General features: G+C 38.3%; 1 protein-coding gene across 1 annotated transcript; it reads left to right on the plus strand.

Moving 5' to 3' along the window:
• Positions 1-2,223: 2,223 nt before the first annotated feature.
• Positions 2,224-11,590, plus strand: Sucnr1 (succinate receptor 1). The gene is made up of 2 exons (XM_028890609.2): positions 2,224-2,305; positions 9,828-11,590. The coding sequence occupies exons 1-2, from the start codon at positions 2,303-2,305 to the stop codon at positions 10,770-10,772; spliced, it is 948 nt and encodes a 315-aa protein (XP_028746442.1). The 5' UTR covers positions 2,224-2,302; the 3' UTR covers positions 10,773-11,590.
• Positions 11,591-12,809: the final 1,219 nt, after the last annotated feature.

Consider the following 12,809-nt stretch of genomic DNA (forward strand, 5'->3'; position numbering starts at 1 on the left):
GCTGTGTGATATGGGCATTGTATGTAAGTTTTATTGGGCCTCAGTTTCTTCAGATGAAAATTTGGGCATTCATAGTTTGCTCTGTACCACATTTTTGTGACTATAAAGGAATTGGTAGGTGGAGAAAATTGGTATGTGGTCCTAAAGACCACAGAAGAGACATTGGGAATCATTGTCTTGGATGGAACTGGCATTTGATGTCTCTCTTTCCTCTGGATTTTTTTTCTCTTGAATTCCCTGCTGAGTGAATTTTTTTTTTTTTCTGTGGACTTCTGGTGCACGCTTATTGGACTTTCAAGCTTTATTTTCCTCTACTGTGAACATGGGGAGCTTTATGGAATGGAGTCCCTGCCCCTTCTGAACAAGGAAATCAGCTTAGGCAGGTTTGTTTCACAGCTCACACAGCCAGTAAGATGCAAAATCAGGACAAGGATTCAGTGATCTTCTTCCCTTGCTGGTTCTTAGAAGAATATTTAAATTTAGCATGCCTGTGACGAAACCAATAGCCTTAAATCAAAGTTACCATTCAGAAGGAAGTTTGATTTATCAGAAATTTCTGTAATAATTAATCTTTAGCAAGCAAGTATCACACACTGTATTGGTCAACAGGGCTGAGCTAATCTCCAGTCTACAGTATAATTAATGTCCACACTTCTATGTAGACAAACATGCTCCCTGGGATGGTCACAAGTGTCCCTACTTTACAGATAGGAAAACTGAAAAGGAATAGGCAGTGAGCTTCAATGTGTGACCTTGTTTCTATAAACAAAGGAAGCAAAGCCCAAAAGTTTTGCCCTCTGAAATATTATATTCCTGAGAGATGTATGCTCTCCTGGGCAGAATTTGCAGATCCCGTACAAAGGGAAATATTTGTCCCCTTGTTATAAAATTAATAAAAATTTAGAACAAATATGTGACCACACTATGTGGAATCAGGAGTGCAAAGCCTGTGTGCTGGACATGGGAGGTGGCCCAGCAGCATGACAATAATCCTGGCCTGGCTGGACAGGCTCTGTAACCCTGAGTAAGGCAGCATGGTAGGAGAAGAAGAGCAGTGCTTGGTCTGTTTCTTATGTCTGCCTGGTTGTCAGCAGAGGGATCCTGAGACAATGCTACGTAGGGCAGGACAGCAAAGGTATCAGGTTGCAGTTTCTCCTCTTGGAAAAAAAGAGAAGTACAAGCCACTTTTTTTTTTTTTTTTTACTATCAGGAAGTAGGGCAAAGAAACAGGAAGCTTTGGGGAACTCCAGGCACCCACAAAGAGGGAATCACCTTGCCCCCCTCATAACAGCAGTCAAAATTTATGAAATACTCTCTTGTACCTTTTCAGCTTGGAGGAGTCTGCCTAAGAGATGTCTAAAATGAACCAGCCTGACTGGCTACTCCAACACATTCTCTTTCTGAAAATTATACTCAAAAGTAATCTCTAGCCTTTTCCCTCTGTAAGTAGAAAATGCCTGCGATTTTTTTCTCAGGTCCTAGCATGATCCTCAGTATAATCCCTATGAATCAGGTCAAGCAAACCAGGTGTTTACTTGAATATAAACCTAATGTATCCCTGAGAAAAGGCCAGGTGTGTTTCCTGTCTGAAATGGTTGGTCGGCTCTTCCGGGTGCTTATTCAGGGCACTGACTGAGATGTGTCTACTGCCATCTCTTGAGATTGTCATCTTAGATAGTGCCTCTTTCCTTAATCCCTAGCCATTTGATGTACTTTTTTATGTCTCCTGAATTTAAGCACCGGAAATAAAATGGATACAATCAAAAGTTCTAGCAGCCTTTCAACAGCACACTGATAGGGTGCATGCTCAGACTGGCTTCCAAAGGTTCATGTTATAGTTCCCTCAGGATTTCTACGAAGCAGTTTAGTTATTGTACGCTTAATACAGAAGTCACCAAAAATGTGAAAAGCAAGGGAAAAAAAGTGACTCCAACTATATATTAAACATAAAATGTTTGCTATTCCTTATTATCTAAATGTGTGCATACATGTGGAAAGAGAGAATGCTTCTTTGCTGTTTAGGGAGTGCATACAATAATTTCAATTAGAGTGTTCTCAAGATGTCTTTGTTAAAAGTGTTTCCTGTGACATGAGTCATCTGTTGTGTCTTCACTCTCCAACAGTTCCTCTGCATGACTTGTAGATTTATCTGAATAAATTACCCCTGCCTTTTGAATTATTAATCTTGGCTGCATGATATGCAAATCAGACTGCCCTGGCCATGTCCAGCGACACAGCACTGGGTCAGAAGCTGTCTCCAGTTCCTGGCAGAGTTTCTGTCAAGAGAGAGGCCGTCATCAGAATGGTAAGGGATACTATAGCCCATGCCTCCTGGACATACTAAGGAAGGCCAGGCTTTGTGGGGAGGGTTTCTTCAGAAAGTGGCCTGTGAGCTAAACGGCGCTCCCAGGGAACTATTCTTAAGTAGATGTGAAGCAGCAAAGGGCAATGCAGTCACATCTGACTTTCACATCTGCTTCCTATGGCTCACACTAAATGCACTGATTTGGTGGTTAAATGCTAAGTTTATTTTACTTTAAAAGGTCCACTGTATTTGATAATGCCTCAGCAAAAATAAGTAAAACAATTTAAATAAATAAAAGTATTTACAGAAGAGGGGAACTATCTTGCACTGTGAAAAATAACTTACCAGGTAAATTTAAAGAAAAACATAATAGGGTGAATTTTAAATCATTATAAACTTTGAATTTTGTATTTATGTGTAGCAAAATGAGTATATTTAAGAATAAGATTTTCTAAAGTCATAAATTTAAGAAGTGATTGCTAGTCTACTCACCAGAACTTTTCAAACTGTATAAGCTATTCTTTAACAATTTAAAGGAAGATGTAACTTGATATATACTATAATTTTTAGTGTTTTGCTGTCATTTGTGGAATATAGAAAAATGAAGTAAATGAGTACCAAATGCTTGTGTTTTTTACATGCAAATACAGTTTCATTTAATTTGTTTAATAATGAAAGTAACTTGTTGAATTATATTTATTACTATATAACTTTCCAGTGGCAGTTAAAATTTTAATTTCTGTTAGGCTCTCTATAATGGCCAAGGATATAGAAAAACATTTTTTATTAGAATAGAGGGGATTTTTTATTAATATCAATTTTCTAAATTTCTGATAAAGAGCATACATTATTTTTACATTTAGGAGAATTGATTATAATGAATTTTCCATCAGTTGAAATTAAAAATGAGTACTAATTGTCCCCTATGAGTGCATTCAGCTTACTTGTAATACTAATAGACTTGGTGTTTGTGGGCTAAGAACTAATGATTTCACTTTAGTTATCAATGTGTTTCTTAAAGAACATGTTCTATTAATGGTTTACTCGAATAAAATAACAGCATATTAGTCAGCATGTCCATTGCCTATAAATAGGATGGCTCCCAGAAAGTGGAAGGCTAGTAATATTCCTTGAGAAATGCCCCTTGTATTGGGAATTTTGCTTAAATGAACACACTTTGCTTCTCTAATTTGTATAATGACATCATAACAAAAACACACTCCAATATACACATTACTGAATTTGGAATATATTATTCTCAAAATAGTGTGTCCTCGTGAAGTTGAATCAGCCTAAAAATATTGGATAGCCTATCTCAAGAAAACCTTAACCTGTTAATATTATGAATGTGGAAAAGGCTATAGGAATGACTAATTTAAACATTTATATTAAAGAAATAGTTTATAAGACATCTTGAAAAGCAGAACTGCATTTTAACAAACAAAATTTCAGTAATATTAAAGTATTAAAAATATTAGGACTGATTGGTTTAAAATTTTCCTTTATGTTTTACTATTCGTATCCACACTGTATTATGCAATTAATATGTACTTTATCCACATACTTTCTGATTTTGTTTGTTTAATTATTTCTTGTACTTTATATTATATTATAATTACATTATTTCCCCCTTCCCTTTCCTCTCTCTAAGCCTTCCTCTATACCCTTCCTTGCTCTCTTTCAAATTCATGGCCTATTTCTTCATTAATTGTTGTCACATGCCTATATGAAAATGTATATTCCAAAATACGACCTATTCAGTCCATATAACATTATTTACAAAACAACATCCAAAACAAAGACTTGGGGCTTGTTGTGGAAGAGGGGGCATGAAGACTGTAAGATTGTAAGAGCAGAGAGTTTCCTGTGAGACTGTGTCTCCTAGTAATGGCAGAAGCTGAACCCACAAAGTCTCACCAACATGACTGCCAAAACTGGGCTGAACAAAGACAAGAGACATGCTGAAGTGGATGGGGAGAGACCATGAGGTCTCAACCCTAACAAAGAACTACAGTCTACTAAGGAATGTCCAGAGTGGGAGCAATAGTGTTACTCAGGGAAGAGCATACCAACTGTTTATCCAAAGCCACACAGTCAACCTGAATATAGACACTTTGAAAGTTGTGGTTGTGATGGTGGTGATGGGTGTTTGTTCTTAAAGCAAGATTCACTCTGTAAGAAGCAAGACAAAGGTACAGATTAATAAATAAAAGTAATCAATTAATTTAGCCATTTATTTTCCTTAACTGGCCCTGATAGTCTCTGTTTTTACTAAAGCATCAGTCTTCAGACTCTCAGGATCCCTGGAAAACAGAATTCTCCATCACTTCCACTTGCCCCCTGACTTGATGATTGGTAGCTACTGGCAGCCGGGCATCGAGTTGCACATGTCTTGGTGGATACATTTTCCATTCCATTTTGTGATCCATATAAATTACATAAACCCATGGCACTTCCTCAGCTTAAATGGGATCCGGTATAATCAGAGAAAGAGGAAGAGGAAATTCAAAATCAAACAAATGAGTTTTTTATCTCAAGGAAACTTTCTAATGTCTTAATTTTCATTTAATGCATGCACCAGCAAATCAGTATTTCCTACATGACATAATGATCACAAACTGAGTCTTGAAGAACACCAACATTAAAGCCTCGACAAGTAAGGATGATCTACAAAAGAACTGGCAAACGGAGAAAAGGGAGAAAAAGATTGCGATGGTCTAGAAGGCAAGGAGGGAAAAGCTTCCAAACTCATGGCATTGAAAGCTGCAGCAGATTTGAGTCTAACAGTGAGAAACATTCATTGTCTAATGAACCACGCATGTCATTAGACATGTCCATGTCCATGTCCCTCCTTTTTCTTTTTTTGCTTTTTTTTTAATTTTTGAAAATTTCACCCATAAGTACTATATTTTCATCATTTCTTCCTGTCTCGCCCCCATCCAACTTCTCTTATATTCTTCCTTTCCTCAAATTCTTCTGTAATTTTTAGTTAGACACACATATATGCACACAGAAAGACACATATTTAGTGGATAGATACATACAAATATAGATACATAGGTAGATGTACATGTATATGTATACATAACCCATCATTAAGTCCACCTAGTGTTGATTGTACATACACATGCTTAGAGGTGATCACTTGGGATTCAATAACACCAGGAGGCTCATCCCTAGAGAAATCTAATTTTCCCCTCTCCCAACAGTTGTGGATTGCCATTAACTTCTCAACTAAGGGTAGCTTCTTCTGAAATCTCCCATTCATACTGGCATCTCAACAGGTGTTGTCATTATGTTAGTCTTGTTTAGGCAAGCATTTTGTTGAGATTTTCTGGGTGCAACTTCCCTGCCGTGTCTAGAAGACACTATTTCACAGTAGGCAGCTATTCCTCTACCTTTTCAAGTCATTCTGCCCCCATTCCACAATGTTGTCTGAGCCTTAGGTTTAGAGGTTGTAGATGTACTGACTGGGGCTGGATAACCTACAGTTACTTATTCTCTAGGTTTCCCAGTTGTGGATATCTGCAATAGTCTCCATCTGGGAAAAAAGGAACTTCTTTAATGCGGGGTGGAAGCTATACTTATATGACCGGACTGATGTACAGGGTCCATTTTTTAATTTTTTGTAATTTAAAAGTTTTGTGTTAATAACTATATGCATACTTTGGTGTATTTAAAAACAACTAAATAAGCATGGACAGACAGACAGATAGAATACAAAGATAAGTCAAAGGAGAAATAACACAATAAAAGTGATCTGGAATCTTACTGATAAGTCTGGAATCATTAGTATTTTGGTATATATCTTTTTAGAATTCTACATGTTTAGCAATTTCAGTTTAAACTCTAATTAAATGTCTTAAATCCTTAAACCAATTCTTGAAGTTACATATTAAAGTTTGCTTTATACAAATATGTTTATAAATCAGAGGTCTCACTACCATAGTGACTGATTTTATCTATATTGTATATGTGTCCTATTAGGGACAGGCTAAGCTTTTATGGTGAAGTAGATTGGTAGATCTCATTTTGTGGATTTACTATTTCTCTAGCCTTGGAGGAAGTATTTACGAAACTGCTTTATAAACAGTCAGGTTTCTGGCCCTCTCTATTTAGCATGCAATTCCAGACCACATACTATCTGTTAGCCACTGTGCAGATGTAGAAGATAAGCAATGAACACAACAACTTTGTAAAAAACTGGTAAGACAAAATTTAATGGGTAAGGAAAGCATGCACTGAGGGCACCTAGTTCATCTAGATTTGGTAGGCAGACAGCCGACTCGGGGACAGCATCTTTGAACTGGCATCTGAAAGAAGTGCAGATAAAATATGTGGGCACGAGGAGGAAAGCAGCAGTGAAGAGATGCCGTCGGGGCCAACGCAGGGGGCCTGCTTTGTGCAGTCGGAGGACAGAGCTAGAACAGAGCAGGGGAGCTGAAGTGGGCGCAGGGCGGTGGGCAGGCTGTACGAATCCGGACTTCAGTCCTTGGAAGGATTTTAACACAGGATCTCAATGTGATTTGATTTTTGAGCTATAGATTCTTCAAGACTGGTTATTTGTGAAAAAGGTGAAATGAACGAGAGCCAGAAAAGGCATGAGGGCAGGGCAGGAGAATCCCATACATACAACTGTTCTCTTCCACAGACTGATGGAATTCTATATAGTGAGCAACAGTGACAGATTTGAGAAATACATAGACATTAAAGTCAACAAGGCTTGGTAGTTTTTTCTTGATGGGGGTTAAACTGGGGCTGACTGTAAGGAATTTTGTAGTTAGCATTTGGATAAATGGGAAAAAAAATCACTGGTAAAGTGCTTCAAGATTGGCTAACAAGATAGGCTGAAGAGGCAGAGACAGGAGGATCCCTGATACTTTCTGAACAATTGTTCTAGCCGACTGGTGAGCTCCCGGTTCAGAGTGAAAGCCTGTCTCAACAAATCAGGGAGTGTGTGAGGAAATATATGCTAACCTCTGGCCATCACGTGTACAAATACATATGCGAACACAAATGTACTTATACACATACACAAGCACACACACACCTCACAAAAGCAATAATAAAATACTGATGTCGTCTACAAATTTATGATGTATTTTCATAAATAAAACACTGCGAAAGTACCAGCAATCAACTTGAATAAAATTTGAATTTGACAAAAGTAGATATATTTTATACATAGCTTCCTCATAGAAAACTCTACTGAGTGTCTAAATGCTTCATATGAAAACAGGTCAGGTTATTTTTATTTACAATGAAATAATTATTTGGCTCTAACTAATACTCTGAAACCTGTTTAAGAGGAAATTTTTAGAAAATTTTGTTTTCAACCTTGTTTTCGCTATTAGAAATAATTGGGATCTATTTTTTTAAATCAACATATTTCCAGATTACTGAAGTCCTTGAAATATTCCAACTATAATGTATTATTGCTAGAGAATGAGAATTTATCAGAACATTGGAGATTTGAATCAGTATTCAGAGGGTCTTACTACAATGTTTTATTACTTGGTATGGTGCTGAGTTTTAAAGGTCAAGGTGACATGACCTAGAATTACCTGGACATAGGTTCTCAATGAGAGACTGTCTACATTGAGTTGGCCTATGAGTGACTGTCTTAAGTGATGCTGGAAATATGGCCCACAGTGGATAGTACCATTTCCTAGGCAGATCCCTAAGCTCTAAACATGTGGAGAAATCCAGCTGAGTACAAGCAAGCAAAAAAATGAGCACACACTCATTGATTTCGCTCTACTCTTTACTGTGTATGTGATGCACTTTTGTCTTCCATGCTGTGATGGACTGGAAACGGAAAGTGTGGGCTTAAATAAACTCTCCCTAAGCTACTTTTTTGTCAGGGCATTTTGTCTCAGTAAGAGAAATGAAACTAGAAAAGTTAGGAACATGACCTCAGCAAGGGCTAAGTCTGAGTGTTGTGCTCTCAAAATCCACAAGCTGGGACCTAATCGTATGGAATGGCGGAACTTCTGTGAAAGCAAAGGGTTTTGCTCTTATAATTTGGATAGCGCCTTTGTAACGGAGGATGAAGGAAGCTGCCATGCCCTTATGTCATTGCCAGGAGAATAGAGTGACTCATCACCAGACACTGAATCTGCTGGCACTTTCATCTTGTACTTCCCTAACTGTAAAGAAGTAAAATAGTTCTAGTATTGCTAAATTGCCCACTACAAGATATATTGCCATAGCCACAGGAATTGACTAAAATAGCATGATACTGAAGTTTCTACACTTCAGTGAAATCCTTCCTCAAATGATTCTACCACCTGTCCAAACTTCATATTTGTATTAAATGAAGCAGTCCTTTGAAAGTGTTGAGCACAGTGCCTGCTTACCCTCTTAGCTTTCAAAACATGGTGACCATTGTTGGTATTCCTGGGTTTCCAGTATCTTGTTTTAAATCTGAAGAAACTGTATTTTAAAGTGGAGTAATATGTTCTAAGTTTAATAAAATGAGAAAAATCCTTTACTATATACAACTAGGTAAAAGCTATTCAAAAAGACAACTGTATCCAACAACCCTACTCCATTTCCTGAGTTCAATTCAGTTTAACTCAGCAGAATTTGTAGGGATCTGTGTCTGGCCCTGAAGATACAAAGGTGAGTTAGAGTAATCTTCTTGCTTATTTAATCACTTTCTCTTACCTTTTTATTAAGCCCTCTTTTTGTTTCTATGCTGAGCTCCAGCACATGTTCTTCCTGTGTCTGGAAACAACTCTTCTTCAGGTAGAGATCTAGTTCTTATTTCCCAAACAGTGAGCTGCACTCCATCCCAAAACTTGCTCACACTTTTATTCTACTTATTATTTATGTATGTATTTACGTGTGTGTGTGTGTGTGTGTGTGTGTGTGTGTGTGTGTGTGTGTGTATGGATGCTCATGCATAAGCATGCACATGTGTACTTTAGCAGGTACAGGTATGGAGGTCAAAGAACAAATTGCAGGAGTCAGTTTTTGTCTTCTAGCATTTTAATTAGTACTCGTTTTTTGTTCATATCTATAATACAGAATTCTGTATATTTTTCCCTGATTTTTTCCCAGGAAATCATCTACTGCCTCACATTAGCCACCCTGCTCTACTCTTTGCTTATCATACCCAGAGACAAGGATACAGTTTGAAGATGTTCAATGAAGCCTTGTTGAAATAATATAGTTGCATACACATATAATATGTGTGTTTGCATACAATTTACTAATGGGTATGAGCATGTGCTTTTTTTTTTTTTTTTGAGACAGGGTCTCACTTCATGGCCCTGGTTTGTCTGAAACTCACTTTGTAGACTAGGTTGTCCTGGAATTCACAGACATCTGCTTGCCTCTTCTTCCCAGCCCTGCTGTCAAAGGTATGCCCCACCATGCGTGACTAATGTATGTATTCTTCGCCAGCTCTCCACAGTGAAGTGTTAGGTTTTCAATTAGTGTTCTACCATTTGTCCTTGGTCGTCCTTGGTCACAGTCTAGTGTTTGATCTTGTATTTCCTTTCTGCTTTCATCACAGAATTCATCTTGTCAAAACTGGCTGGCTGCAGAGAATATCCTGAAAAAGTACTACCTATCCACATTTTATGGGATGGAGTTCGTTTTCGGGATGTTTGGGAACATCACCGTGGTGTTTGGGTACCTCTTCTGTCTGAAGAACTGGAACAGCAGCAACATCTATCTCTTTAACCTTTCCATCTCTGATTTTGCTTTCCTGTGCACTCTTCCGGTGCTAATAAGGAGTTATGCCAAAGAGAACTGGATCTATGGAGATGTTCTCTGCATAGGCAACCGATACTTGCTTCATGCCAACCTCTACACCAGCATCCTCTTCCTCACTTTCATCAGCATTGATCGATACCTGCTCATGAAGTATCCTTTCCGAGAGCACGTTCTGCAAAAGAAGGAGTTTGCCGTTCTAATTTCTTTAGCTGTCTGGGTCTTGGTGACCTTAGAAGTTCTACCCATACTCCCTTTCATAAATTCTGACCCAACAGACAAAGACGCCATCTGCAAAGACTATGCAAGTTCTGGAAACCCTAAATACAACCTCATTTACAGCCTGTGCCTGACTTTGCTGGGCTTCCTCCTTCCCCTCTCTGTGATGTGCTTCTTCTATTACAAGATGGTAGTCTTCCTAAGAATGAGAAGTAGGCAGCAGGTGACTGCCCTGCCGCTGGACAAGCCTCTGCGCCTGGTGGTCCTGGCGGTGGTGGTCTTCTCTGTACTCTTCACACCCTACCATATCATGCGCAATGTGAGGATCGCCTCACGCCTTGATAGCTGGCCACAGGGATGTTCGCAGGAAGTAATCAAAACCTTGTACATCGTGACCCGGCCTCTGGCCTTTCTGAACAGTGCCATCAACCCAATCTTCTACTTTCTCATGGGAGACCACTTCAGAGAGATGCTGATTAGTAAGCTGAGACAGTACTTCATGTCCCTTACATCCTTCAGGACATGAGCTGCGGGATGCTGGTCTTCACTCAGCCAAATTGCTCTGCAGCTGAGTTAAAACCAAGTAGACCACTATCTCCAGGCTTTAGCTCCTCTGTCACCCACAATGCTGGAGTACAATAGGTATACATATATCAGAAGAGCAGCTATCTGTCCTTATTTCAGCTTGTACCCAGAGTATGGGAAAATATGCATTAGAAAGTATTGATATCTTCATCTAAGAACTGAAAAATGTGAACTAATGTTGTCAATGTTTAGGAGACTTAAGATCCAAAACTTTGTTAACTTTAAGAACTCTTCTATCAGTGTAAAAGAAATAAAAGATATCTAGATTATCATACTATATGCATTTCATCATTGACCAGGCTGATTATCATGGTTAGGAAATATTCTATACTATTTTTGTTCTTGCAATATTAAAACATTATGTGAAAAATAAGTGGAACTCAATATATACCATTAACTGTTATTTTTGGAAGTTGTATTCTTGAAAAATGTAAATAACAGCAATGCTTAATAAAGCAATGTAATTTGTTTCTCTGTACTAATAATGGACTGTAATTAACCTGTAATGTAACCATCCTTTTCTTTTAGATGGACTATAGCAAATAGGAATCTTAGTTTGTGTTGGCAGAATGTAAAATGTTCAACAAAGGAAATTAGTAAGTTCTAATTTGTCTCTCAGGAAATTTGGCCATGATGAAATTCCATAGTAATTTTACTCAAATATGGAAGACACATGCCAAGGATGGATTTAGAAATTCCACCATTTCAGAACTCTAAATATGTTTGAAACTCATAGCAAGATAAAGCACACCAAAGTAAGTTCATTGTTTCTATGATGATTGTGCTGTCTGGAATTTTGATGTCACATTCTGATGCTGTGGAAATAGAGTAAACGTCGCCTCTCCTTCCATCTCCTCTAAACAGAAAACTTTAAAACACATTATTGGGGCTTCTACTTTTTCATGGGAAACCCTTCACATGCTTTTTACATGTCCTCAGATCTTAGAGACACTGTTTTTGGTAAGAAATGTGACTAAATCATTAGTAGAATTGTTTCCCCCTAGAAGAAAATAGGCTTAAAAATATTAGGTAACTCTACATCCCATACTAGCTTGAATTCCCATTTAAAATATTGTCCTACTCATTGTCATAGGAAGACAAGGAAACCAGTTGAGACAGGTGTACAGACAGAACACAGGAATGATGAGATTGCATTAGAAGGTCACATCAAGATTAAGCCCAATCATGTACACTACACTGGTTCTGGAGTTCAGCATGTTCCTTTTTCAGCCCCCCGCCCCCACACACCTTCTGTCCATTATCATCAGCAGGAGATGTATTCTGTCATTCAGTGAGAAATACGAGCTGTTTAAGTATTGAATGCAGCAGGTCAGGAAAAACAACACAACATGTGCACATGCATAATATCAAATCAGCATTTATTCAGACCTGCCTTCCATCCTGGGACAGTCTTCCTTCTGTTCCTCTTCCAACATAAGAGATCTGGAAGCAATCAACACCCAAGGTTTCCCAGCTGCTGTCTCTGACTAGATCCGCAGGTGCAAATTAGTCTAGAAACCTTGCTGGTCCAGTTCACGTTCTAATCCATGGTTAGTAGTACCAAACCAGGTGTTCTCTTCTTTTTTCTTTATTTTGGATTTCTATTAGAACCTTTTTCAGAACCTTAGAAGGAAAGACATATTACTGATCAGAATTCAGGCACCAAATTTCATTCTAAATATTTAATCCAAATGATGGCACTTCACTCAGGGAGAACTTTAAGTATGCCAGGCTCGGATCATGGGAACTCATAGAGTCTGAAACAACAACCAGGGAGCCTGCATGGAATAGACCTAAGCCCTCTGCATATAGGTGACCACTGTGTAGCTTGCCCTATATGTGGGACTCCTGGCAATGAAAGCAGAGGCACTTTGACTGGCTTTTGGGAACCAATTCTCAAGCTGGATTGCGTTTGTCTGGCCTGAATACGGAGAGGTGCTTGGTCTTGTGGCAACTTTATATGCCATGCTTTGCTGAA

Source organism: Peromyscus leucopus, chromosome 6 (genome assembly GCF_004664715.2).
Source record: "Peromyscus leucopus breed LL Stock chromosome 6, UCI_PerLeu_2.1, whole genome shotgun sequence".
NCBI lineage: Eukaryota > Metazoa > Chordata > Mammalia > Rodentia > Cricetidae > Peromyscus > Peromyscus leucopus.